Consider the following 27,898-nt stretch of genomic DNA (forward strand, 5'->3'; position numbering starts at 1 on the left):
AAAACTCCTCTCTTTTTCAGCCTCTTTCTTCTTCCATGACCCGCGGAGCTCCGGTGCTTCTGCTGCTCGCGCCTGGACCCGGGACTGGAGTCTCTCACGGCGGCGTCACGACCGAGATTCACGAACGGCTTTACGCACGGGGACGTCAGGACGTAACGGAGGAGCGCGGCGCAAACGGAACGGAGCAGCGCGCAGGGCGTAGAACGCTAGAGGTATGCCTGTTACCTGCAGTAACAAGCGTCCAGGGTCCAGCAGCCATGTTCTGACTGTAAGAGACTGGACTTTTGATTAAACTTTAATCAAAATCAGGCATGTCCAAACTACGGCCCGGGGGCCAAATGCGGCCCTCAGACCAATTATTGATGGCCCTCAGGCTTCCTGCTAAGTTGGCCCAAACAACAAAAAGTAGTGCTTTTTACAGTAAAATGGGAAAAAATTCAAGCATGTTGATGTTATAACAACCTAATATGAATGTTCCAAGTCTTATAGTAGGAGTGGAGGTGCATCCAAACAATATCAAATGCAAAATTTCGAATGATACACTCACAAATTTGACATTGTTGGCTTGTTTGTGGCCCTCTGCTCCGTATAAGTTTCAAAATGAGGCCCTCAGTGAAAAAAGTTTGGACACCCCTGGATTAAAGCAACGCTACGAACTTTACTGTACTGGAGGTTAAAAAGGGCAAATATGATGCACTATTTCTATTTTATTATACATCTATTTCTTGTTATTAGCCTTCAATAAGATGAGATAACCTTTATTTGTCCCACAATGGGGAAATTCCAGTGTTGCAGAATTAGGTGTACAGGCACAGAAGTATTATAACAAAAAATAATTTCAAAAAATCGAAACTCTTTGGTACCTTTAGTTTGCCACATAATGTTTGAGAACTAAAAAAAAACATTTTTTTATAACAAATAAAACATTACATTTGGAGCTTTGTCGTTTCCTCCAGGGCTTTGTTTTGTTTTTTGGAGTTTTGGCCTTCATTTTCTGACATCTACTGGTTGCAGAGGGAATTACACACACATTCAACACATGTTTCAAGCTGCCTCTCACTTCCAGGTCTGAGCACACAGCTGTGCTGATCATTATCAGACGATTAGAAATTCACAAAACGAATCTGCCGATGATTTATGGACTTTAAAAACACGTCACAGTTATTAACAACCAGGAGGACATTTCCATGGAAGTTTGGCTTGTGGAAATGTAAGCCCGCTCACAGTGAGGGCAAATGTTTTTAGAACATGTTCAATGCAATAAAAACAACCAGATTGAGTTTTTAGAAAATAATAATTTAACACCTAAAACTGCAAAAAAATAGGAAGGCATCTTGAATGTGGCGGGACATGGAGGAACAGACTCTGTAAATGTGCAATAACCCCATATGATTCTTAATTTTCATTTTAGAGCACATAGAGAAATTGGACAAAAAGGTGCCATCATAATACAATCGTGAATGCCAGCACACCCCAAACGTCATAAATATGATCATCATGTTTTTGATGTGATTCTCACTTTAATAATGCTCGTGACATTAATGCACCGGTGTTGACATTGTCTAAATAAGAGGACGAGGGAAAGGGGCTGAAATTACCTTGTTTTTATTTTAGTTTTTACATAATTTTCTATTAGAATTCTGCTGTTACAATCACAAGATGGCCGCCACCATGAGACAGCAGAACCCCTGGTCTCTCTAGCTTTATTAAGCGTCATGTGGAAAACTCTTTACGCACCAGAGAAAATGCGCAGCAGCAGGAGACTAAAGTCCAGCTGATGACCCTGAGTCCAGTGTTTTAGACAAATACACATAATATGTCTTTGTTTCATTTGAACGTTTGTAGCGTCTGACGATACAGGCCTAATTTAAAAACATAGACTATTATATTTATTCATGTATTTATGTATCCACCTTTATTTAATCAGATAAGAACCAATGATATTGAGAGGGAATTTGGTGGTGGCAGTGTGGGTTATAGTTCACATGCTAAATCTGATCATAATCTGATTTCTGGAGTGATCAGAATATTTAAAATTCATTGCACTTTCTTAAGTCATTTTATATTCTTCCAAATACAAGAGTTAATCTAAAAAATCCACAATCATTGACAGGTCATAAGGTGTTTGTGATGATCAGATTTCTCTTGGGCATGTAAACACACCATATTATTGTTATCTGATTATTATATTCTCGTTATTCCTGGGTTATATACAATGGTGGAAAGTAACCGAGTACAAAAGAAAAAGTACTGTACTTTTTATGTATCTGTACTTTGCTTAAGTACATTTTACAGTTGATGCTTTTTACTTTTACTTCACTACATTTGAGATCACTTAGCTGAACTTTCTACTCCACTGAATTTGTTCACAGGACTAAAAAGTAAAAGTACTTTTCATGACTGTTTTAGCAAACTAAAATATATAAAACAAATCAAAGAAATATTAGGAAATCCATTCACTCGTTTCTGAAAAATTAAACAAATTCTTTTTCACCAGATTTTTCACGCTACAATAGTTCTCAAAATCTGTTTGAAAATACATTTACTGGAGGACCAAGGGCACATTATTCACAGGGAGGGGCAGAATGCTGGAGAAAATGTGGAAACCAGGAGGCAAACCATTATCATGTGTTTTGGGACTGTCACATCATTAAAAAAATACTGGACAGAAATCAATAAAGCAATGCAGACTGTCTTTAACACCACCATCCCCTTTAACTTTGGAATTGTGTTCTTGGGCCTCAAACCTCCTGCAAAGGACACAAAGGAAGACGATCTGTGGAATATACTCCTGGCGGCTGGGAAGAAAGCGCTTACACAAAAATGAATGACTCAAACCGCTCCAACGTCACAGGACTGGATAAATATAACAGACATATGCAAAATGGAACAAATAACCTCAGGACTCAACTTAAAAATAGACAAATTTAAAAGACAATAGTCAAAATGGGACAATTATCTTGAGTAATTCCTCTTTGTGTATGTATATGTAGGGGAGAGGTACGTATATGTGTATATATATGAATATATGGCCGACTATGTGCACATGTGTGTAAATATATATATATATATGTGGGCGTTTATGAATGGATACGTATACTAATGAAATGTCTTTTTATTTATTTACTCTTTCCCCCCTTTTTTCTGATGCCACGCCCTTATTCACAACTTTTGCTCCTAAAACTTAAGCCTCACCAAGTCTAGCACGCTCTTGAGTTTTTTATTTATTATTATTATTATTATTAATTTTATTTTATTTTATTTCCCGTATAATTTGTTTTGCTTTTGTTTTGCTTTTGTTTTTTTACCCCCACTTCTGGTGTAATAATTGTTGTTGAGTTTGTGTATGTTTTATGTTCTGATGAAAAATAAAATAGTAAAAAAGAAAATACAATTACTGGTACTTTTGACTCTAAATGTACATTTTAAAACAGTTGCTTAGAAAGTTTTACTTTTTAATTTTTTCATGTAATGCTTTTACTATTTACTCAAGTAAAAGTTACTTTAAATTTAGTTCTTTTTCCACCACTGGTCATGTGACCTCAGTGTAAACACTTTTACAATCCGCCACTAGATGGTGCAAAAGGGCCACAACAGACAGATCCACAGTGTAAACTAAGGCCCTGGCATAAGGCCTACAGCTTTTACTTGTATTGACTTTCCATTTCAGCTGCATCACAACATGCTACAGGACTCAACATATACTGTTTAATAACTCAGGTAAAATCATGTATATGTGGCGTGATATGAACCCGACCGTTCAACTCGAGTGTGTAATAACTATGTAATAAAGAGGAAAAGCGACTATGACAGCGCAACATCATCATCACACTATCTGAAACGTGAAAACAACCCACAGATTACGGGCTTTCCTCTTCCCTCCAAACCAACCCAAATGAATGAACGAAAGCGAGACGTCGTATAGTGATTTTATTATGAATTTCGTAATGTTTTGACAGGTCTTCATCATCGACAACAATTGGTCAGCATCGTCCGTCCGTCCGCCGCCGCTGTGCCCACTCCGCGTCGCTATAGTAACGCAGTAAATCCCGGTAGCGACGCAGTAAATCCCGGTAGTATCGCAGTAATCGCCGATACCAGTCTTTTTCTTTTTTTCTGTCGACGCAATGTTATCGTTCCCTCTTCACATCACACTCAAAAAAACAACAGGCTTTAGCACTGCACATTGAGACGTAACAGCAAGAGACACAGAGGGAGGGGTGGAAGTGGGCGGAGATGTGGGAGGAGGTGGGCGGAGGTGGGGGAGAGGTGGGAGGAGCACATCGTTTTTTTACATTCTCATAACAAAAAGGTTTTTTTTCAATTCTGCGTGAGTAAAACCGTCATAAAAATGCTAAATACAGCTTCAGTTTTTACCCGAAAAAGATGGAGCAATGGACCACGTGAGATGTACAGTTGTCTAGGGCGTTTGTCACTCGTTTGTATTTCAGGTACTCTTAAATTACAACAATATTACACATAATAAACCAGGCGGAGATGTCGGCCTCGTCACTACTACTATATTATTATTTCATCATATACCTTTTTTTTTTTTTAAACCGATGCTACCACCATGGACTCGGCTGATGGGAACAAAAATATAAAATTATAAACTGCTCTTTCTTGTAATTGTGCAGATGGGAGTATACAGACTGTCCGCAACAATAGTAGTAGTAATAATAATAACGTTATATAATATTCATCATCCTATGTACATAAAAATTCATACAATACAATCAGAACTGCCCGCGCTGAGCCTACATTCTGGGTACAGCAGGGGACACGTAGCGCCGGGGTGTGCGTGGCAACAACAACGACCACTTTAGCTAAAAAACACCTGGATTTTACACGTTTAGCTAGATTTTAAGTGTTTTTTCACAATTTTAGATGCATTTGGTGATTTTTTATGACTGGTTTGAATTGGTTTTTCATGTTTTAAGGTGAAATTATCTGTAATAATGATTATTTTGATCTCATTTTAGTAGAATTTTGCTGTCAGTCAGAAACAAAATACATGTTGACTTTGCATAAATGTATTATCTCATCTTTGCTTGTCCATCTGGATATATTTATTCACGTTAACTGGAAGGATACATTTTCAGCACTTAAAATATTTGCTTTGGCTCAACATAAAAGATGGAAAAAGATGACTTAATAACTGTATTTAAAGTCAACAAAAGTGAAACAACTGATATATATATTCTGTGTAAATGAATCTAAACTTGTGAAAAAGACTCAAAACTGCTTAATTCAAGATATTTTTGTCTAATTGTGATGTTGTTTTTTGGCTGTGTGTGTCGCAGTAGATTTGAGAGTGCAGTAGTGGTTCTGGGTCAGAAACAATCCACTGGTCATCGTGAGGAGTCAGAGGGTCTTTCGGCAACGCGGACGATAATTGGACAAAAAGCCTTTTCCGACAACGAGTGTCAAAGGCTAATGGCGCCGCGCCGGAGCACTGAGTTTACTAAAAGCACGAGTTTATCCTGTAGTGACCTGCAATAGTGTGCGCCGCCTTCATATCATCTGTACAACCTGGTTTAGACCTGGTTTAGACTTGGGTTAGTCCTGGTTTAGACCTGCGTTAGTCCTGGGTTAGACCTGGGTTAGTCCTGGTTTAGTCCTGGTTTAGTCCTGGGTTAGTCCTGGGTTGGACCTGGGTTAGACCTGGGTTAGACCTGGGTTAGTCCTGGTTTAGTCCTGGGTTAGTCCTGGGTTAGACCTGGGTTAGACCTGGGTTAGTCCTGGTTTAGTCCTGGGTTAGACCTGGGTTAGACCTGGGTTAGACCTGGTTTAGACCTGGGTTAGTCCTGGTTTAGTCCTGGGTTAGTCCTGGTTTAGTCCTGGGTTAGTCCTGGGTTAGACCTGGGTTAGACCTGGGTTAGTCCTGGGTTAGACCTGGGTTAGACCTGGGTTAGTCCTGGGTTAGACCTGGGTTAGTCCTGGTTTAGTCCTGGGTTAGTCCTGGGTTAGACCTGGGTTAGACCTGGGTTAGACCTGGGTTAGACCTGGGTTAGTCCTGGTTTAGTCCTGGGTTAGTCCTGGGTTAGACCTGGGTTAGTCCTGGTTTAGTCCTGGGTTAGACCTGGGTTAGACCTGGGTTAGACCTGGTTTAGACCTGGGTTAGTCCTGGTTTAGTCCTGGGTTAGTCCTGGGTTAGACCTGGGTTAGACCTGGGTTAGACCTGGGTTAGACCTGGGTTAGTCCTGGTTTAGTCCTGGGTTAGTCCTGGGTTAGACCTGGGTTAGACCTGGGTTAGACCTGGGTTAGACCTAGTTTAGACCTGGGTTAGACCTGGGTTAGACCTAGTTTAGTCCTGGGTTAGTCCTGGTTTGGTCCTGGTTTAGTCCTGATGTAGACCTGTATCAGTCCTAGTCCAGATCTGTTTTAGTTACATTCTTCTGCAGCGTCCACATTTTGCAGGTTTCATCAGATAAACGCAGTGTTGAGAAATGGAGGAGAGCTCGTGCCCGGCTTCAGACGCCGCGCCCGGACGTCGCGCCCGGACGCCGCGCCCGGACGCCGCGCCCGGACGCCGCGCCCGGACGCCGCGCCCGGACGCCGCGCCCGGACGCCGCGCCCGGACTCCACGCCCGCACGCCGCGCCTGGACCGGGAACTCGTGCGAGAACGACGGCGGCGCGAGGCCGGCGAGTTCTGGGCCGACTGATTTCTGATCCTTCTTCATCGTGAAACAAAAAGGTCGTTTTAAAAAAAGTCTCTCTCATTGGACCGCCGCCGTTACACTGTACAAACACATTACCATCGTGTGATTTAGCACGGGTGCGTTTACATTACGTTTCTGCCACTGCGAGAAGTCACATCTAAACTAGTTCAAATGACTCGAATTCAGAACTTTTGAGACGATTTGACAAGTCCAGACGCATTTACTTGACGAGACTTAATCATTTAACACTAAAAAAAATCTATAATCTGAAATGGTGTTTTCTTCACCTTTTGGGACATTTTACAAACTCATTTTTGGCTAAATTATGCTCTAAACCAGTCGGAAATGTCCCTAAACTGCCAAACGAGTCAAACTTTTCGCAACATTCTGAATTTGTGTCATTTTCACCTCGACATTCACTCTTCGCAGTGTGGTTTGTGTTTTTTTTTGTTAATTTTTTCATTTTTTTTTCATCAGGTGGTTACATTGACTGTATACATTGTGCCATTCAACAATAAGGTGGAGACAAGAGCCCGTTGTTTGGCTGTAGGTCACAAATGGCATTATATTAGACGTGGAGGTGTTGTGCGAAGTGTCTGAAAGCGTACATTCCTTATAATAGATGTCGTTCGACGTGTGTGAGCGGAGGTGGGCGACACGGCGCGCTATTCTAACGGTAAAAACACTTTGGAAATGCGTTTTATATTCTTTTTGAAGCAGCAAATTATCTCTTACGTGTCGGTATTTCAAACAACTAGAAAGGCCTGAACTTGTTTATGCGTTTTCGTTAATTAGCGCGTCGACACTGCAGAATTACACCTGCTTAAAAGTAGAAAATATACACTTGTTTTGTGCAAAAATGTCCTTGAAATACGTGAAGTGATCTGGCAGCGCATTAAGTGAAAATTATCTAAGAAATACGCGTAATAATCGTATTTATTTAGCGTTTATTTAGTCGTAAAAGTCAGATTTGTTTTGTAAACTCATGGTTAGATTTATGGAATTTGCGGCGAAGTTTGTTTGACTTGTTTTGTGGAATATCTTTTCAAATATGATTCAAAAAGTGTTTGTATTTTAGGCAATTTTGCTTGCTTAAAATCAGAAAAAGAGTGATTATTCCACTGACGATTGAAAGAAACTGAAACCAGACGGAAAAATAGAAGTGAATAAAAAAGAAGTAAAAACAAGTCTACTGAATTGGAGTCTTTGTCCGTACCGCCCACCTCAGCTCTGTGTTTGAGTGTGTGCTCGGTTAAGCCGGCATGTGGTTTCCATGGTAACTGGTGCAGATAAATACACGTGTGGGTTTTGTTTTTTTTAGTAGCGGCGCGCGTTGCTGTCTCGTCCCTCCTTCTTGATGATGATTCTCTGGTCGTCGCTGGCGTCGTCCGGAGACTCGGCCGCCTCCTCTTCCTCCTCGCCCTCGCCCTCCGTGTCCGCGGCGACGCCCATGCGGGACTCGTAGGACTGCGGGAGGGGCGGAGAGTTTACCCGCGTTACAAACACAACTGGGCATGTTTCCAAGGAAATCAACCGAGGGGGATATTATGCCAATCCATCAAAAACAGATCTTTAAACATGTTCATTAGTTGAGGTTTAATTATCAGACAAATGTAAAAAAAATATCCAAATATGCAGAAATACCACCTTATTTTTATTTTATTTATTTGTATTTATTTGTATTTATTTACTTTTATTTATTTATTTTTATTTTTATTTATTTTTCAGATTTTTCAATTTTTCAGATTTTCACGCCCTTATTTTCTACTTTTACTCCGTTACTTGTTTACTAATTTTTGGTGTTTTTCTGTTGTTGTTTTTTCTGTTGTTGTTGTTGTTGTTGTTGTGTTGTTGCTTGTTTTTTTGTTGATCTATGTTCTAATAACAATTAAAAAGCAAGAAATAAAGAAATATAAGAAAGAAATATAACCATTCATAAACATTTTTAAAATTTTTCTAGCATTTTTGTAAATGATCTGATCAATATTCAAATGTAGCATATCTTCAAAACAAAATACACGTTATTGTCTACATTTTGATAATTGCTTGTGTGTAAAGTTCCGAAGAAAAGTTACAGAGTGCATCTTTAGCCATGACATAATCAAAAGGACACATATTACGTATTGTTTGTAATATTATTGGCCTTTAAACATGCTTATCATGCATCTCATGTTTTAGAGCTTAAAATAAAGCCTGTGTTTAGAAAATACAAGCTCCACATACTGAGATTTGGTGTTAGCGCGCCATCTACTGGCAACAGTGAGAATGAACCAGGAGAAAACAAACAAAAGTGAACGATTTAATCAACGCGACCGACACGTAAATACAATCACGCAGTGGAAACGAAAGCAAAGCGACGGCAGAAACGCTCCGAGTCTCAGAGAACGAGCCTGGCCATGATTTATGGACTTAAAAACAGCTCAGGATTTCTACATTTGATTGAGAACGCCCGTATATGAAGCAAATTACAACTCTTATTTAGATTTGAGTATATTTTGACTTTTTTAAAAGCATTTGTCACTGGAACAAGTAGGTTTTGTGATTATTACAAGCGTAGTAGCATTTTCTTCTCATTCCCGACTAGAAAATGCTTGATCGATTGTTAATTTTACTTTAAAGTTGTCAAAATATAATCAAAACAAGATAAACACGACTTATTCCGAGCACCGATCCAGGTACAATGTTATTTAAGGTGGTATTTATTCCATCACGTACGATCTTATTTAAGGTGGTATTTATTCCATCACGTATGATCTTATTTAAGGTGGTATTTATTACATCACGTACGATCTTATTTAAGGTGGTATTTATTCCATCACGTACGATCTTATTTAAGGTGGTATTTATTCCATCACGTACGATCTTATTTAAGGTGGTATTTATTCCATCACGTACGATCTTATTTAAGGTGGTATTTATTCCATCACGTACGATCTTATTTAAGGTGGTATTTATTCCATCACGTACGATCTTATTTAAGGTGGTATTTATTCCATCACGTACGATCTTATTTAAGGTGGTATTTATTCCATCACGTACGATCTTATTTAAGGTGGTATTTATTCCATCACGTACGATCTTATTTAAGGTGGTATTTATTCCATCACGTACGATCTTATTTAAGGTGGTATTTATTCCATCACGTACGATCTTATTTAAGGTGGTATTTATTCCAGCGTAACGTTTACCTCCATGGGGTTGACGATGATGGTGAGCGCGGAGTCGTCCCATTGGCCGCTGCCCTCCTTGGCTCCGCCTCTGCTGCCTTCACCGCGGCGATGGATGGAGCGGATCCGGAAAACGCCCAGGATCACCATGACGACCAGGAAGCCCACGCACACCATGATGATGACGGTGGCAGCTCCCGGGACCACTGGAGAGAGGACAGAACGCGGGACATGTTCACGTGCACGCTAAAAACCCGATCACGCTATTGACGCTAACAGTTACAGCTGAGTTCTTTATGGTTTTGACAAAATAGTAAAAAACGGAACAAAAAAAACAGTGACAAAGATAAAATGTTAAAGATTGAAAGGGTTAATTTGAAATTGACAGTATTTTGTCTTTGAAATGCGACAGTTACTCTAAAAATCCATTGATTAACTGTTGCTAACTATTGATTCATTGGATTATTCTAGTTATCTGATGGCAAAATTAGTCCAACATGCACCGCTCGCTAGTTAAAATATAAAAGTCTTTTGCATTTAAGATAAAAAGCACCAAACTTCAGAGGAAAACATTTTTGGCATTCAAGAGGCTTTGTCAGTTCAGTAAAGACGACATATTTAGCTTTTTCAAGGTTCTAATTATCGAAGAATAATGTAAATAGATCATTATTTTACATTTTGGTCATCGTAAACAGCAATATTGAAGTAAAACCGCTTAGTAACAGAAACAGATCAAACAGATCCATCGACTTCCTGTTCGAAACTGCAGTACTGATAAGCCCCGCCTCTTCATCGTGTCATTTCACCGTAACAAGCGGAAGATCGTCATTTACGTGTTTATTTGTATTTTGCAAAGATGCCAAGTGACATTTCAGAATCCGACACGTGCCACTCTAAGTCTCAATGTTTTCAAATAATTGCAGAATAGTACGGGGGATGTGGGCGTGGACAGGGGGTAGGTGAAAACGGGACGAAACAGGATTATTCAAACACGCGTAAAAAACAATCAAAATACAACTTTGAGTGAACTAACGATGAGGAAACGCTGTCGTGACTAGGTTTAAAGCTCATAAGAGTGGATTTCGGGATAGCGCGTCCCCGTTAGGTCGTGTACGGGCGGTGAACGCTTCTGACCGGTGAAACGCTTCTGACCGGTGAACGCTTCTGACCGGTGAAACGCTTCTGACCGGTGAACGCTTCTGACCGGTGAAACGCTTCTGACCGGTGAACGCTTCTGACCGGTGAAACGCTTCTGAGCGGGCGTCACCTGAGTTGCGGTGCGGACTGGGCAGTGTGTGCCCGCTCAGCTCCCCCGCGTGATGCGACGGGTGGAGGAACTGCTGCTGCGAGGCCAGGAGGTGAGACGGGTGGTACAGGCTGTCCAGCGAGTGCAGGAAGTTCACCTGAGGACACAAGAGGAGTGAGGGACGGGATCGCCACGACAACAGACCCTGTCACAACTCTGGAACGCAGCCGACAGGAGGCACGAGCAATAAGGCTTTGTTTGGCTCTCGTAATGGACGGGAAAGTACAGTTTTATAGCCTCAAAATTCAATTGGAGCGTCACAGAAATACCGCATTTTCCGAACTATAAGTCGCACCTTTTTTCATAGTTTTGCCCGGGGTGCGACTTATACTCCAGAGCGACTTATATGTGATATTATTTGTTATTTTCACACTTGCAACCTTATTTTATACTCCAATGCAACTTATATATGTTTTTTCTTCACTATTATGCATTTTTTGCCTGGTGTGACTTATACTCCGGTGCGACTTATAGTCCGGAGAATACGGTACTCATTTGCGATGAAGACTAAATGAAAAACGATCACGGGGTCTGCATGTCTCTAAGTATTTGTCCAGTGAAGCCTGATTATCTGGATTTTGCCGTCATCTAATGTGCAAAGTGTGTGTAATAAACTCCTAAAAAGAAACAGATAAGGCAAAATACACTTGTTACTGTTTTCTGACCGTGTGTATCTGATGTATCGGAGCAGTTTTCTTTCTCCTAAATCACGTTCATTCATCAGATTTTATGATATTTTATCTTAAACGCAAATCCCCCATTGAAATGGCATCGTTTACACAGTTTTGTAGGTGTCTTTGATGAGGCCGGGACAGTAGATTGTGTGTCACTTCTCACCTCCAGAGTCAGTTCGTTGCTGGTGTATCGGCCGTTCATCTCGGAGCAGGACAAACGGAAACGCCTCTCAAAGCGGGCGGAGCCTTTGGCCAGACGATATCTGACCGAGCGAAGGACATCTTCATACACGGAGATGGACTCGGCTCCTGCGCAGGACATAACATGAAGATAATGTTCAAAAAGAAGAGGAAAATAATGTAATCATGTTTTATCTGCACAACTGCAGAAAGAAGAGGACGTGGAGGGAGGTAATTAGTCAAATAAATGAGATAAGGTAAATCAGATAACGCATGAATCAGATCTGATGGTTGGTACGTGTTTACGGCGCGAGGGAAATGGTCAGATGAATGGTCAGATCATATTGTGAGAGCTCATGTCTTTAATTGACCACAGCCGTAGTTTTCAGCCTTGTCATCCGTGTCATCCGTGATTCACAGAACCATAGTTACGGTACATTAACAACATTAGCAACATTAGCTACATTAGTTACACGAGCTACCGTTTTACCTGTGATAGCGATGTAGGCCGTAGTGTTGATGATCTCCAGCCCTCGCTCACGCACCACGTCCATGTCCACCAGAAGCTCCTCCCTCTCCGAGTTAAGCTCCTCCCCCAAAGGCTGCACCTCACAGCCGTCCAGGGTGTGGGCCACAGCGTCGGACATGAGAGCTGATGGAGGGAAGAGAAGAGAGAGAAGGGGGGAGGAGAGAGAGGAGAGAGAGAGGAGAGAGAGAGGAGGGAGAGGAGAGAGAGGAGAGAGAGGAGAGAGAGGAGAGAGAGGGGAGAGATAAGGGGGAAAGGGAGCGAGAAGTGAGAGAAGGGGGAGAGGAGAGAGGTGAGAGAGAAGAGACACTGATGAATTAACGCTGATTAAGAATTACACATCATTAGCGACAATAAGCCTGGCTTGAAAATGCCAAAAGCAAATGTCTGAATAATTTCCTTATTTAATTGAATATTTGTGATTTGAGAAATGTTAGCAGTGTCGATCGGATGACTTTTTTTTTTTACAGATTTACATCCTATTTTCTTATTATATGACAATGGAGTCTGCAAGTGTGTTCATCTCTGGACATGGCGCGTGGTCAACCTTGGAACATATCTGACCCCGCCCAAAACAAACAACATTTGACTGAAAAATGTTCATAGTCAAAATAAATGCCACGTGTCAAAACAGAACAACGCTGCGATGTGCATATTCTACATTTTCTACAGATACGAGGAGAAAGACTCCTGAAAGGGGGTCTGGAGGTCCTCACCCGGACATTTCACAAAGAGACAGTTACATTTCCTGAATTCTGCTGTATTTGATCAGTCATGAAGAGGACTTTGGGTTGAGAAAAAGTCTAAATGTGACTGCACGGTTCGGTAAAAACTATCAAAGGGAACGTGCGTGTGGCGGTCAGTGGATCACGCGGCTCACGGGACGGCGTTCGGGGGCGTGGCCGTGTGTGTGTGTACAGCCCCACCTCCTCCCTCCATCCCCTGCGCCGCCGTGTTGACAGCGTGGGAGAGCGAGCAGACGATCCTCAGCTCGGGGAAGAGTGGCACGCCGCGGGGGCTCTCGAACTCGGGCGCGGGGCGAGCCAGGTGAGGCCCGACCCCCGACAGGGAGATCTGAGGGGCGTCGGGCTGGAGCACCACCAGGTAGCCCTCCAGCTGCTTCAGCGACAGGCAGCTCTCCTCGTTGAAGCATCTGCGGGAAAACAACACGACACCGACGCGAATAATATACCGTATTTTCTGGACTACAAGTCGCACCGGAGTATAAGTCGCCCAAACATGCATAATAGAGAAGAAAAAAACATATGTAAGTCACACTGGAGTATGAAGTGTGAAAATAACAAATAATATCACATATAAGTCGCTCCGGAGTATAAGTATACAAGTATAAATAGAAGTATAAATCGCACCCGGCCAAAAATTATGAAAAAAGGTGTCGACTTATAGGAAAATACGGTAATATCTCAATTGTTGTTCTGGATATGTAAAATAAGACTAAGTGTATACAACCTCTAATCATAACGATTAAAATGACCTAAAAAACAAACAACTGACAATTATTTTAGTAGTTGGTTAATCAGCAGTTTACGATTATTTCCATTTGACATTGAGACTTTCAAAACACAATATTAAACCAAATAAAGGTTGAAATACAGTGACTGACGGCTTCAAGATAAAGAATATTAATTAACAAAATGTATTATTAATAAAAATTGGAACATTGTTTATTCTTTTTGACATTTTTAGGTAATAATGCTGCTGTGTTTGTTTTAAAAAGATCTCGTTGTGAGCGTTTTAGAATCGGAACAGTCCAGATTATCAAAATATGACTGTGATTATTTGTCTTAGACGCCTTGTCACAATAAGTCCATTAATCATTGCAGTGTAATCTTCTAATCTAGAGAATAAAGTGATATTTCTTGCGGTTAACTTTAAGGTCCATTCACTATTTACATGAACAGCAACCAAAATTAAAGCCGCAAGCGGCATCCAACGGCCCTCGCGGGCCGCCGGCCTTCCGACTCTGCGCTTTCGACTTGATAAAGATGGCGCCCTTATTGTGTGTTGAATTAAAAAAGAACTTGACAGACGGCGACACATTGGACATGGCGAATCCAGTGCAAATGAACACAAGTGTCAGTCAAATTTGCTGCGCCGCCGAACAGAGACCGTAGCACTTAGAATATAAATATGGATAACTTTTGATGCCCCGCTTGTGTGGATGATATTTCCCAAAGTAAAGCTTGATCGAGCTATTGCCCACGGAGGAGTTTGTTAAAGTGTGAAGCATAAATTTGAACATTTCAAAGATTTGGCGTTTTCCCATTTGTGACAGTATATTTGCAGCTCCACGGCACAGAGACCATAGCACTTAAAATCAAAATATGGATAACTTTTGATGCCCCGTTTGTGTAGATGATTTTCCCCAAATATGAGCTTGATCGGGCAATCGCCCTAGGAGGAGTTTGTTAAAGTGTGAAGCGTAAAAATGTGGTCATTTTAGAGATTTCGCTGTTTTCCCATTTCTGACATATATTTGCGGGTCCGCCACACAGAGACTGTAGCACTTAGAATCAAAATATGGACAAGTTTTGATGCCCCGCTTGTGTAGATGATATTCTCCAAATATGAACTTGATCGGGCTATCGCCCTAGGAGGAGTTCATTAAAGTGTGAAGCGTAAAAATGTGGTGATTTGAGCAATTCTGCGATTTTCCCATAAGGATAACATGGGATGTTTCTGTCATCGCTACGGTTACGCCGTACAAAATATGACTTTGGCTCTCATACTTTTATGATCAGGATGGCAAATTAGAATTTTGTTCAAAATATCATGTCATTTGGAAAAGCTATATTGTTTATAGGCCACTCTGAAGGCCAAATAGTCAGAATTCTGGGAAACGTTTGCGGCTCCGTCGCACAGAGACCGTAAATGTTATCCTTAAAATTTGGATAACTTTAGATGCCCCACTTGTCTAGAGGACGTACACCGATTTTGAGGTTGGTGGGCAAAACGCACTAGGAGGAGTTCGTCAAAGTGTAAAACATAAAAATGTGGATATTCGAGAGATTTAGTGGTTTTCCCATAGGGATAACATGGGAGGTTTCTGTCATCGCTACGACTACGCCGTAAAAATTTAGGCATTTGTCTGATTGGCTTTTTTGATCGGGACGCCAAAATAGAATTTTGGGTAAAGTTTAGAACATTTTGGTAAAACTAATTTTTGACCTTCAATGTTAATTTAAAGGTCACTCTGTAGGGGGCGCTATCGCGCCCATTTCAATTTTGTCATCATAAATTGGTCCAAACTAGAAAGTTTAACAACTGATTCAAATTTGGTCCTAATCGGACTTGTTTTGATCAAATGGGAGCAATTTTTAGATCTGCAATATCCCAAAATAAGTTGTCCAACTTTGCGGCTGCGCCGCACACGGACCGTAAAAGGTATCTCAAAAAATTGGATAACTTTAGATGCCCCACTTGTCCAGAGGACGTACGCCAATTTTGAAGTCGGTGGGCAAAACTCCCTAGGAGGAGTTCGTCAAAGTTTGACGTGAACAAAATGGCTAACACAGTGTGTTTTCATTTTCAAAGGAAGATGGCGGGCATAGGGTAATTCTGGGGGCGTGGCCACAATAATATTTGTTTTTTGTCCTCACGAGAGGAATGCGTGTTCCGAATTTCGTAGCTCTACGACAAAGTTGACCTCGGGGCGTCTCCCATAGGCGCAATGTATTTTGACTTTTGTCAGTGGCGCTGTCGCGCCATTTTTTAACGAAAAAAAAAATGGCCCAGAAAAAACAAAATTTTTCGCCGATTTTGAATTTTGGGTAAAGTTTGGTGAGTTTTTGAGCATGTTCAGGGGGTCAAATTAGAGTTCAAAGCGCTGAAGAAGAACAAGAAAAATAATAATAAATATAGCCGCAAGCGGCAATGATCGGCCCTCGCCACGCCGCCGCCACGCCGCAAGAGGAGGGGGCGCTAACGCGCCCCAATTGTTCTTTTATTGCGCCTACTGCTGAATCTGTGACGCTGTCACATCTTCTCCCCTTTGTTTTACCATCAAAAAGCAATTTTATTTTGAATTCTTGGCACAATGTGCGGCTTTGCCGCACAGACACCGTGACTCTTTGAATAAAAATGTGGATCACTTTTGATGGTCCACCCCTGAAGATGAGTCTCACCAAATTTCAGGTTAATAGGGCTAACGCCCTAAGAGGAGTTTGTGAAAGTATAAAGTGTAAACATGTTCTGGCGATTTCCCCATTGGAATAACATGGAAGGTTTCGGTCATCGTTACGGCAACGCCATAACAATTATGACATGGCTCTCATTGACTTTTTTGATGGGGATGCTAAAATTGAGTTGTGTGTCAAATTTCATATAATTTCGCAAAACTAAACATTTAACCTCCATATAAAATCTGTAGGGGGCGCTGTGGCGCCAAATGAATTTATTTCACTTCAAGTGGGTTTAGGGCAAAAAGTTTAACAACTGATTCTAATTTGACGCAATTCGGACTTTATCTGCGCAAACGGCAGAAATTTTAAATATGGGAGATTTCTGAAATTCTAGCTACAGTTTGCGGCTTCGCCGCACAGAGACCGTGAGAGGTATCAATGTAATTTGGATAACTTTTGATGTCCCACTCCTCAGTAGCATTTTCACCAAATTTCAGCTTTTTAGGGCCAACGCCCTGGGAGGAGTTCGTAAAAGTACGACGTTTGGAAAAACTCCAAAATCATGTTTAGCCATTTTTGAAGCAATATGGCCGACATTTGGTTGGGCGGACGGCGTTGCCGTAATAATATTTTTTACTTCTCTTGTCACCATCTACCTCTGCGCCAAATTTCATGATTCTACGATCAGATTTTTTTTGGGTCATTTCCCATCTCTCAATGCATTTTTGGTACATTTGGGGGCGCTGACGCGCCAATTTTTTTTATTTTAGAAAAGGGAAATAGCCAGAATGTAGAGAGGCACGATTTTTAGAGGTGTGAACATTTTTGTGACTTTTCGTCAATGTTCACTGGGTGAAAAATAGGGGGGTTGGTCCCGAGAAGAAGAAGAAGAAGAAGAAGAAGAAGAAGAAGAAGAAGAAGAAGAAGAAGAAGAAGAAGAAGAAGAAGAAGAAGAAGAAGAAGAATATTCCGATGCGAAAACAATGTTTCCCATTTTTCAAATATCATAAACTATACATTTTCGGAAAGCGCTCGCGCTTTCCTACCTCATGGTGTGGGTCCCTGGTCACTGACGGGTACTTTCGTTAATTTTGAGTGGGCTCCGCCCACTTTGTGTTTTTGGCCCTCTATACAGTAATAATGTTCAATTTTTGCATTACACGCTTATATGCATGGAACATGCAAGAGATGGGGAACGTATTCGTGAGCTACTTAGGGCAAATGAGTGCTTTATATGGGGATGACGACCGCTTCGCGGTCGTCATCCCAATGTAAAGTGCTCGTTTAGTGCGCACTTTTGCACGGGCTTCGCCCGTTTACAACGGTAATGTTCCATTTTCCTACTATTAATTAGTATGCACGGGGCGTGCGTGAGTGAAGGAGTGCGTTAGTGAGTGTTTGGAAGTGGGCGAGCGCTTCGCGCTCGATTTCGTGCGCACTACGTGCGCACTTTCGCAGCCGTGCTTCGCACGGCCTTACGAGATTAATAGGCCTCTCGCCAGCTTGTGGCGCTCGGGCCTAATAATAATATTTTTAGCAAAAACAATATAGCCGTTTCCACTATAACAACAAATTATACATCGTTTGAAAGCTCTAAGCTTTCCCCATGCCGCCATGGGGTGGAATCATCATTACGAGCGCTTACGCGCTCGTCACTCCCCATTCCGTCGGGATGCCCCGCCCACTCCCCATAGACTTCCATTGATTTGAGCAGATACAAGCATGGCCCATGCCTGCGGCATGGATTCTCGCGTACAGGACAATGCCAGGAGGGTTTTTGGAGGAATGCAGCGCTTCGCGCTGCTGTTGTCAACAATGAGTGAATGGGCTACGCCCATTCACTCATTGTTGACTTTTTCTGTCATAGCAGGAGTAAGTATGCATGTTCCATGCCTTCGGCATGGGCTAGTTCACTGTACTTGCCAGGGGCAACGGGGTACACAGTTGCGGGGCAGACAGTTGCAACGCTGCCTTCGGCAGCGTTGCGGGAGCAATAGGCCCTCCGCCCTGCTGGGGCTCGGGCCTAATAAATGAAATACAGGCACATTTTAGCACAGTAAGTGTTAAAATATCATCTGAATATTGTTATCGAGACGACGCAAAAATATACTGCAATATGTAATATTCAAAAAGCCTAGTCACGGGTAAGTTGTTCCTTATTTTTGTGTTTTTGGGGAACTTTATTTTGTGTACGCGGAGTAAAAAGTGCAGTACAATCAGTAGCCAAGACAAGTCTGATATGTTTATACGTGTGCTGAAGTTTTTTGACTCTCTGTGTCGTGTTTTTTGTTGTTTATTTGTATATATTTTTGAAAAGTTCTTGACTCTAAACAACTGGACAATTTAAACCAACAGCGAAACAATATTAATATGAATTGAACAGGCTCCACCCATTTTGTTTGCTCTCTGTCTTGACCTTTTTGTTTGTACTTGATCTCGACACAAGTAAAAGCACAAAAAGCCGACCTTTTCAAAATAAAACAACTGTGATACTTCTGTAATATCATCCACACTTGTTCAAACGAGCGTCTTGTCTTTTCTCTTCTGAGTCTCGCTTCGGTATTGATTCTGTTGCCGGGAGAAGAGCTGCCGGCGAGGACGCTTCTGCACCGGCGTCTGTTAAACGTGCGGTGTCGGAGGAAGCAGCTGCTCACAGCGCCCTCTGCTGGAGCCTCTGCTGGAGCCTCTGCTGGAGCCCGCTGTTCCGCCATCTGGAACAACTCCTGAAATCACGCCGATGCTCCACGTGCAATAAAACCCTGACAGACCGAACCGAGGAGGGAAAACGCACGACCTTGAAACGTGTCGAAAACAGAGAGAATCCCAAATACTCAGAAAAAAATATATGTTTATATTTAAATGTCTGACCTGGCCTTTCTTTTTACAATCTCGTCATTGTTTCGCTGTTAATTATTGAAATGCCGCGCGGGTTTGAAAGGATTCCGGCATTTAATTGAGAACAAAACATGCCGTATCTGTCTGGAGCTGGTCAAAAATGCATGTGTTATTCTTGGCGGCTGGTTTTGGGTGAAAGTACAAGCTTCCCACACATACGGTACGCGGCGGATTGTACTTCCAGAGGCCAAATCAATATTTCATCGGCTAAAAGTGACTGCTAAAGCCACGTGCACATTCACAGTTGTTGAGCAATGGCTGCGCGCTGACCCGGAAAGAGAGAGAGAGAGAGTTTCTTCAGGGAGCAAAAACCCATGTACGTGTCTTAAAAGCGCACTGCATAATGATTCTAGTGGAGGCTCAGAGGTTACGGGTCAGATCTGTGGAGAGGCGACATCGGTCAAAGTAAAAATGTAAAAGAAAGCAACCAAAAAAGCACCTCTAACTGAATAAATTCTAGATAGATATGCTTTAATATGCTTTAAAATGCTTTATGCCGTACTGTGGAACATTCCAGGCAAAGCAGTAACATCTCCATGGAAACAAGCAGGTGGTGAACCCCCCCACCAACACACGATATCAACCTGAGGGTCCAAGATAACGTTTAACCAAAGGGGAAAAACTTTATCTCTTTAAAGGCGACTTGTGTTTGTCTGAATGAACCGAGATAAGATATTCTGTCTTATCAACGCTTCATAGACACAAACTTATCTGAGCTGAAACAAAGTCCTCGTTTAATGAAGCCAATGTCCACAGTGTAACTCATTATAATCTATAGGAGTGGCCAACGCTGACAAGAAATATTATCTCAATATTCTTTGTATTACCTTATTTTCCGAACTATAAGTCGCAGCTTTTTTCATAGTTTTGGCCGAGGTGCGACTTATACTTACATTTATACTTTTACTCCGGAGCAACTTATATGTGATATTATTTGTTATTTTGACACTTACAACTGCATTTCATACTCCAGTGTAACTTATAAATGTTTTTTTCTTCTCTATTATGCATTTTTTGGCTGGTGCGATTTATACTCCGGTGCGACTTATAGTCCGGAAAATACGGTAATCTCTACAACAAGCCTGGCACAGCATAAACTGTATCAGACACCACAAATTTAACAAAATAATGATTGCGATTATAACTAATAAGGAATATACATTGTAATACTTAGTTAGCCAAACATGATGATCATTTGTGCCAGAGTGTGTTGTACCTGAGTGAGGTGGTGAGTTTGAGGGGTCTCACTCCGGGCGTGGCAAAGCGCAGAGAGTTCCTGTATGTGACCTGCTGCACGGCGCGGTTAAAGCTCTCGATGTCGTCGCCCTCCAGCACCAGCACCGACTGGCTCGGGTTCACGTGCACCTGCCGATCACAAGGGGGCGCTCGCTTAGTGACAGTACTGTACACGACTTGAAGGACATGTCCATCTCCATAGAAACAAGCAGGTGTTACAGGCCAGATCTGTGCAGGGGGGGACCTCACTTGCAGTAACAATGCATTGTTTTAAATGCATGTTTCAAATATCTGATCATTTTAATGGTTTAATGGTTGACCTCCGTTTGACCTTTAAACTCTTTTTGAAATGTTCGAAAAGTCTATGAGTGGGGAAATTAAACAACCTACTATAAAACATTAAGGAGTTATACTGTGTTATATTGTGTTATACTGTGTTATACTGTGTTATACTGCGTTATACTGCGTTATTCTGCGTTATACTGCGTTATTCTGCGTTATACTGCGTTATTCTGCGTTATACTGCGTTATACTGTGTTATACTGTGTTATACTGCGTTATACTGTGTTATACTGCGTTATACGGCGTTATACTGCGTTATACTGTGTTATACTGTGTTATACTGCGTTATTCTGCGTTATACTGTGTTATACTGCGTTATACTGTGTTATACTGTGTTATACTGTGTTATACTGCGTTATTCTGCGTTATACTGTGTTATACTGCGTTATACTGTGTTATACTGTTATACTGCGTTATACTGCGTTATTCTGCGTTATACTGCATTATTCTGCGTTATACTGTGTTATACCGCGTTATTCTGCGTTATACTGTGTTATACTGCGTTATACTGTGTTATACTGTGTTATACTGCGTTATACTGTGTTATACTGTGTTATACTGTGTTATACTGCGTTATTCTGCGTTATACTGTGTTATACTGCGTTATACTGTGTTATACTGTTATACTGCGTTATACTGCGTTATTCTGCGTTATACTGCATTATTCTGCGTTATACTGTGTTATACCGCGTTATTCTGCGTTATACTGTGTTATACTGCGTTATACTGCGTTATACTGCGTTATTCTGCGTTATACTGCGTTATACTGTGTTATACTGTGTTATACTGCGTTATACTGCGTTTTACTGCGTTATATTGCGTTATACTGCGTTATACTGTGTTATACTGCGTTATACTGCGTTATTCTGTGTTACACTGCGTTATACTGCGTTTTACTGCGTTATACTGCGTTATACTGTGTTATTCTGCGCTATTCTGTGTTATACTGCGTTATTCTGTGTTATTCTGTGTTATACTGTGTTATACTGCGTTATACTGCGTTATACTGCGTTATACTGCGTCATACTGAGTTTTACTGTGTTATACGGCGTTATAAGATAAGATAAGATAAGATAATCCTTTATTGTCCCACATGGGGAAATTTCATTGATGCAACGCAGGTAGATACAGAGATAGATACAGAAGAAAAGAACAAATAACTCTCTTATAAAAATCTTAGGATGTCCGCCGGGATAACGTGACGATCTCCGGGTAAGACGACTGTTCCCCGCAGTTTCATGAGTTCCTCCTTTGTGTTTGTGTTATAACGTTATACGGCGTTATACGGCGTTATACTGCGTTATACTGCGTTATACGGCGTTATACGGCGTTATACGGCGTTATACGGCGTTATACTGCGTTATACTGCGTTGTACTGTGTTATACTGTGTTATACTGCGTTATACTGCGTTATACGGCGTTATACTGCGTTATACTGCGTTATACTGCGTTATACTGCGTTGTACTGTGTTATACTGTGTTATACTGCGTTATACTGCGTTATACTGCGTTATACTGCGTTATACTGTGTTATACTGTGTTATACTGTGTTATACTGCGTTATACTGTGTTATACTGTGTTATACTGCGTTATACTGTGTTATACTGCGTCATACTGTGCCCACCTTCATGCCGGAGCCGAGGGTCTCCAGGTCTCCGAAGTCGAGCCCCTCCCTGCAGGCGTACAGACACTCCACCACACTGTGAGGCTCCACGCTGCCCGGACGCACCGTCACCCCCGACAACAGGCCGTGGTAACCGCCCACGTACTTCACTAAACAAAACACAGGACATTTACCACTACTACTACTACTACTACTACTGCTTCTACTACTACTACTACTATTACTACTACTACTACTACTACAACTACTGCTTCTACTACTACTACTACTACTACTACTACTACTACAGACGTTTTGACCTTGTTTTTATGGTTGATCTCTATAATTACAAGTCTGCACTTTATACATCAATTATCATGACATTTGTATTAACTTAGTTCAAGCCTGAGATGTGAACGTCCCACATGGTTTCAGGAGCTACTATTGCACCTCTGCATTTGTTTGTGCAGAAATGATTGTTATAAAAACAGAAAGTCTTTACCCTCAGGGATGGTGTTGTTGAGGATCTCCCGTGGCTCTTCCTCCGGCTCTGCAAAAGAACAACAACACAAAGGTCAGAAGAGGCGATGCAGACACAGAAACTAAACCACAGGAAAAATGGAAATGTTGGGAAATAATGGATGTGAAGAGTCGACTACAACTAATAATCACATGATCATTTTGATCATGAAGATCGGTACAGACTCTAAAATGTAAAACAAAATACCATTCTCCACCATATTCTCTTTCTATATTTCAACCTTTATTTGGTTGTTAATGTATTCAAAACATCTCAGTGTACAATCGAAATAATTGTTAGTTTTAGTTGCAGGCCTAAAAAATATACAGTAATAGTAGAGATAAAACAGAAAAAATACATTGGAATTTGGAGATTAATTTTGGCACTAAACCAGGACCAAACCAGAACTAAACCAAGAATAAACCAGGACCAAACCAGGACTAAACCAAGAATAAACCAGGATTAAACCAGGACTAAACCAGGACTAAACCAGGATTAAACCAGGACTAAACCAGGACTAAACCAGGACTAAACCAGGAGTAAACCAGGATTTAACAGGACTAAACCAGGACTAAACCAGGTCTAGACCAGGACTAAACCAGGTCTAAACCAGGACTAAACAAGGACTTAACAGGACTAAACCAGGACTAAACCAGGTCTAGACCAGGACTAAACCAGGTCTAAACCAGGACTAAACAAGGACTTAACAGGACTAAACCAGGTCTAAACCAGGACTTGAACAGAACCAAACTAAAAGTTTACATCAGAACTAAATCAGGATCTAACCAGGACGAGAGCTTTAACTTCAAATATATTGTATTTGTTACAGCAAAATAATGATGCTATTTAACTTCATCATTAGTTTGATTTATTTTGAGCAACATAAAACTTAAGAGACAATTTAGGATAAACGTTTTCTGAGTACACTTGAAAAACAAATTCATAAACATGCAGATAACAAGGCGATAAAGACGTTGACATGAAAATGGTGAGAGCGCTGGAAGACGCCGAGCCGCCTCATTATCTGGAGATCTCACACCCTTGTGTTGAACGCTCGGCACGAGGACATTCTTATCCTAATGGGCTTTGGCAAGTTACATTTTAAACCACAACGAGCAGCGAGAAAACAGGAGAAAAAACGGCAAGAAATGAAGAGCTGGATGAGGTAAAATGATTTGAATTCAGAATAATTTTAAAGGTGCACGGTGTAGCCACTTTCTTGTCTCCATGGAAGCGTTAAAAGTGTTCCACAGTTTGGCATTAAACTCATCCATCTTGCATTTATACAGTTACAGGTTTATTTCTCAAAAACAGCTTGAAAAACGTGCATTCTTACTGTGGACAGACTCGCCTCTCCACCGAACTGACACGTAACAACATACAATAATATCCTATTACGCCTATATTAGTCTATTTTATTATATCATTTTATACATTTACTTAAAGTGCATGTGGCAGGTTCTTATGTCATTCTAATAATGACTTTGTTTTATTGTTTAGTTCCTGTGCTAAATATTTGACATAGTTTTACTTCAGTCAAGTTGCAGTTTGTGAAGAAAATTTTAAACATAAAAGTTGAAAAAAATACAGAAAGTAGAGCTGAGAACAGAATCCCTCTGTGATGTCATCAATAAGCGACATTCCATTGAAAATGCAGGAACAGTTTACAGACAAGTGGCACATTTATAGCCATTTATATATTAGGTATTAATGTTTATCAAATCATCACTGTAATTGATGTGGTTTGAGGCTCTTTTAACTTCTAAAACAGCATAACGTGTGTCCTTTAACTTATCCATCCCCATAGAAACAAGAAGGTGACGCCAGGCCAAGCTACAGGTCAGATCTGTGGAGAGGCGACATCACTCACGGTAAGAATGAAGGTTATTTTGTAGCAACAGGGGAAAAAAAAAACGAAATAAATGCTAGATAGTGCTATGCTAATGATAATGCTAGTTCAACACCATTCACAACATCTCCAGAAAGGTTACGTAGTGCACCTTTAAATTAAATCCAGATATTCTAATTTCAAGAGTAGATTTCCAGTATTTCTGCGGCGAATCCGTCTGGTCGTGTTCTCGTGTCGCGGCCCTGAATAATTGATAAGTCCGTTATATTATTAGCGCCACGACGACGCGCGTCAAGCTAATTATGAGCGAACGTGGCGACGGAACGACACGCGCGGGCAAATTGTTTTCAGACGGTTTACGATGAGCGGGGGCATAATTGGCCTCCGCCGCCGCCGCCGCCGCCGCCGCCGCCGCCGCTGCTCGCGGGGAAAATGCCAGATCGCTGTCTCCGGTGCGAGTTTGAAATGTGTCGCGACAGAAATGTGAAGAGGCAAAAGGGCTGATGTGACGAGAGCAGTTTGGGTCATTATTTCTGAACGCGACGCGCCAAGAGCCGGGAAAAGACACGAGATAAACACTTTACGTCGTTGGAGTGCATTTCGTCAACTGGGAATTGCTGCGCGTGACGTTGGAGCTCGAGGTTTTAACGATGGTTTTAGCATCTAGGGCCGGGCAATATCGACAAAACTGAATATCTCAATCATTTTCGAGGATTATGATTACGACAGTCAGACGATATTGTGTAAAATTTAACATAAATGTGCTAAAACATGTCTTTAAATGTGTTGGTTGAGGTTTAATTATTGGACAAATGTGAAATGTGATTTTTTTTTTTTTTTTCAATTATCACAAAAGTGCAGAAATATCACCTTTTACCATTATTTGAATTATTGTTATTATTTATTATTATAATTTGTATTATTGTATATATATATATTTTTTGTCAGCTTTTTTCCTTCAAATTTAGCATTTCTTCAAAACATCATTCACGATTTATCTAAATTTCCATATAATATTTGCTCTCGCTTGTTGACACTCACCCCAGCACGCTCCGATGAACATCCTCTGCCGCGGGGCGGGGTTCGGGATGGCGCCGTTGTCGTGGATCAGGGCGGGGTCAAAGGTCACGCCGTCCACATACAAGGTCACGGAGGGGAACTGCACGCTGAGGGAGAGATGGTGCCACTCGCTGTCGCACACCTGAGCGGGAAAACCGACCCACAAATGAATTACACCGAACATATCAGATAACGCTCTCTAAATTATTGACCAGACTGACACGCTGATCGATCAAACAGGAAGCACAAACCCACAAGAAATGCTGAATATCCGAGAGGAAAGGCTACAAATGTTGGTCTGGATAATTTACTGATGATAATACAGTGATTTGGGCATTTTCTGGCATTATCTGACAACGATTCAGACGATATTTTAACAATTTACTAGAAATGTCTCTGTTAATGTCTTTGTCGAGGTTCAAGTCAAGCAACAAAAACTGAACGGGCCATAAAATAACCACACAAGTGCAGAAAAATCACTTTATATGCTTGTTTTGGAGATTTTCTGCCTCTTTTTACTTTAATTTTGTTTAAATTAAAGACTTCAAAACCAACAATTGCCATTTTTCTGGTTCCCCGTCTCAAATAAACACTACTTCCCCCCCAAAAAACATTATATTACCTGAAACAAAACAAATGTCACTGTTTCGAAATGAAGATAAGTTTGCTACATTAAGTCCGGGAGCAGGACCACACCCCGTTCACGCCCCTTCCTGCGGCTACACTATTTAAGCATCCAGGTCACACACATCAGCGTTCGTGACTTCGTGCCCCTCACTCTTTTAATCATTCTAATCATTCCAATTAATCTCCTAGATGGGGGTATCGAGGCCCGGGAGCCTACAGCTGTACATTTGTGTTGTTCATGTTTCTCGTACGTCAATAAACACTTTGCGTCGTAGCTGGGGTCGTGGTCGTTGCTAGTGAATGTTGCAATGTAAGAGACAGATTCCGCGCACCTGCTCCAGTTTCCAGAGGAACTTGACGGGACGAGCCGCAGACACGTCGGGCCAGTAGAAGAGGGAGAGTCTGCAGCCGTGCACCGACAGCGAGTAGTGGGAGAAGGAGTCGTCTGGGAAACACAACGCACAAGGTTAAATAAAGGGCGAGTTTTCTTAAAGAGACATATTACACTTTTTTTTCTCAAGGTTCTTAGAATGGAGCTATATCTCAAGTAGATCCTCATTTAACATTCAGTTTATTTTAACTGTAATACGGTGGTAAAACGTCTTCACAGAAACATTTCACTGAAACGAGCAGCAGATTGTCATGTTTTTATTTTGTGGCTAAGTGGCGATTGGCGTCTTCAAAAAATCACAACTCAGTACAGGGATGTGGGCGTGGATAGGGGGTAGGTGAAAACAGGACTTTTCTAAGCACTCGAGCCTCAGTTACTTTGTTGCAACAAGAGTAAAAGCTCCATAAAAGCAAGAGTAAAAGCTCATAAAAGTTTTTTTTACCCCACAATTTCTCCTTTAAGAGATTAATTCTAAATCGTACCTAAACTACACTTTTTAGTCATAAGGTCGATTTCAGAAATTCACAAAAAAAAAAAAAAAAATCACAAGTTTGTGGCGCTGGCTAAAGCTATAAACTACTTCTTGTTTGATGGTTTTATTTCACTTGTTTTTGTCTCTACACCGCATTTTACGCCCTCTTTATGTAATGTAATGTTTTAGCTGATGTTTGATGCATAATACACTGGAAATATCATATTTTCAATCTGGATGCGAGT

The 27,898-nt window shown here is 41.2% G+C and overlaps 1 protein-coding gene across 1 annotated transcript in view; it reads right to left on the reverse strand.

Annotated features, from left to right (window-relative positions):
- Window positions 1–3,915: 3,915 nt before the first annotated feature.
- Window positions 3,916–27,898, reverse strand: part of clstn3 (calsyntenin 3) — a 69,605-nt gene continuing 45,622 nt past the window's right edge. The window contains exons 9-19 of the mRNA XM_072460080.1: window positions 27,123–27,235; window positions 26,146–26,305; window positions 23,238–23,285; window positions 22,757–22,905; window positions 20,770–20,918; window positions 13,443–13,669; window positions 12,481–12,642; window positions 11,974–12,119; window positions 11,098–11,233; window positions 9,852–10,036; window positions 3,916–8,130 (exon numbers count right to left, since the gene is read on the reverse strand). Of these exons, the coding sequence (XP_072316181.1) occupies window positions 7,981–8,130; window positions 9,852–10,036; window positions 11,098–11,233; window positions 11,974–12,119; window positions 12,481–12,642; window positions 13,443–13,669; window positions 20,770–20,918; window positions 22,757–22,905; window positions 23,238–23,285; window positions 26,146–26,305; window positions 27,123–27,235 (1,625 nt within the window). The 3' untranslated portion in view covers window positions 3,916–7,980. The remainder of the gene's footprint in view (window positions 8,131–9,851; window positions 10,037–11,097; window positions 11,234–11,973; window positions 12,120–12,480; window positions 12,643–13,442; window positions 13,670–20,769; window positions 20,919–22,756; window positions 22,906–23,237; window positions 23,286–26,145; window positions 26,306–27,122; window positions 27,236–27,898) is intronic.

The sequence above is a fragment of the Eucyclogobius newberryi genome, unplaced genomic scaffold (genome assembly GCF_026437365.1).
Source record: "Eucyclogobius newberryi isolate DKJ021-1_F unplaced genomic scaffold, fEucNew1.0.hap1 SCAF_3, whole genome shotgun sequence".
In the NCBI taxonomy this organism is placed as follows: Eukaryota; Metazoa; Chordata; class Actinopteri; order Gobiiformes; family Gobiidae; genus Eucyclogobius; species Eucyclogobius newberryi.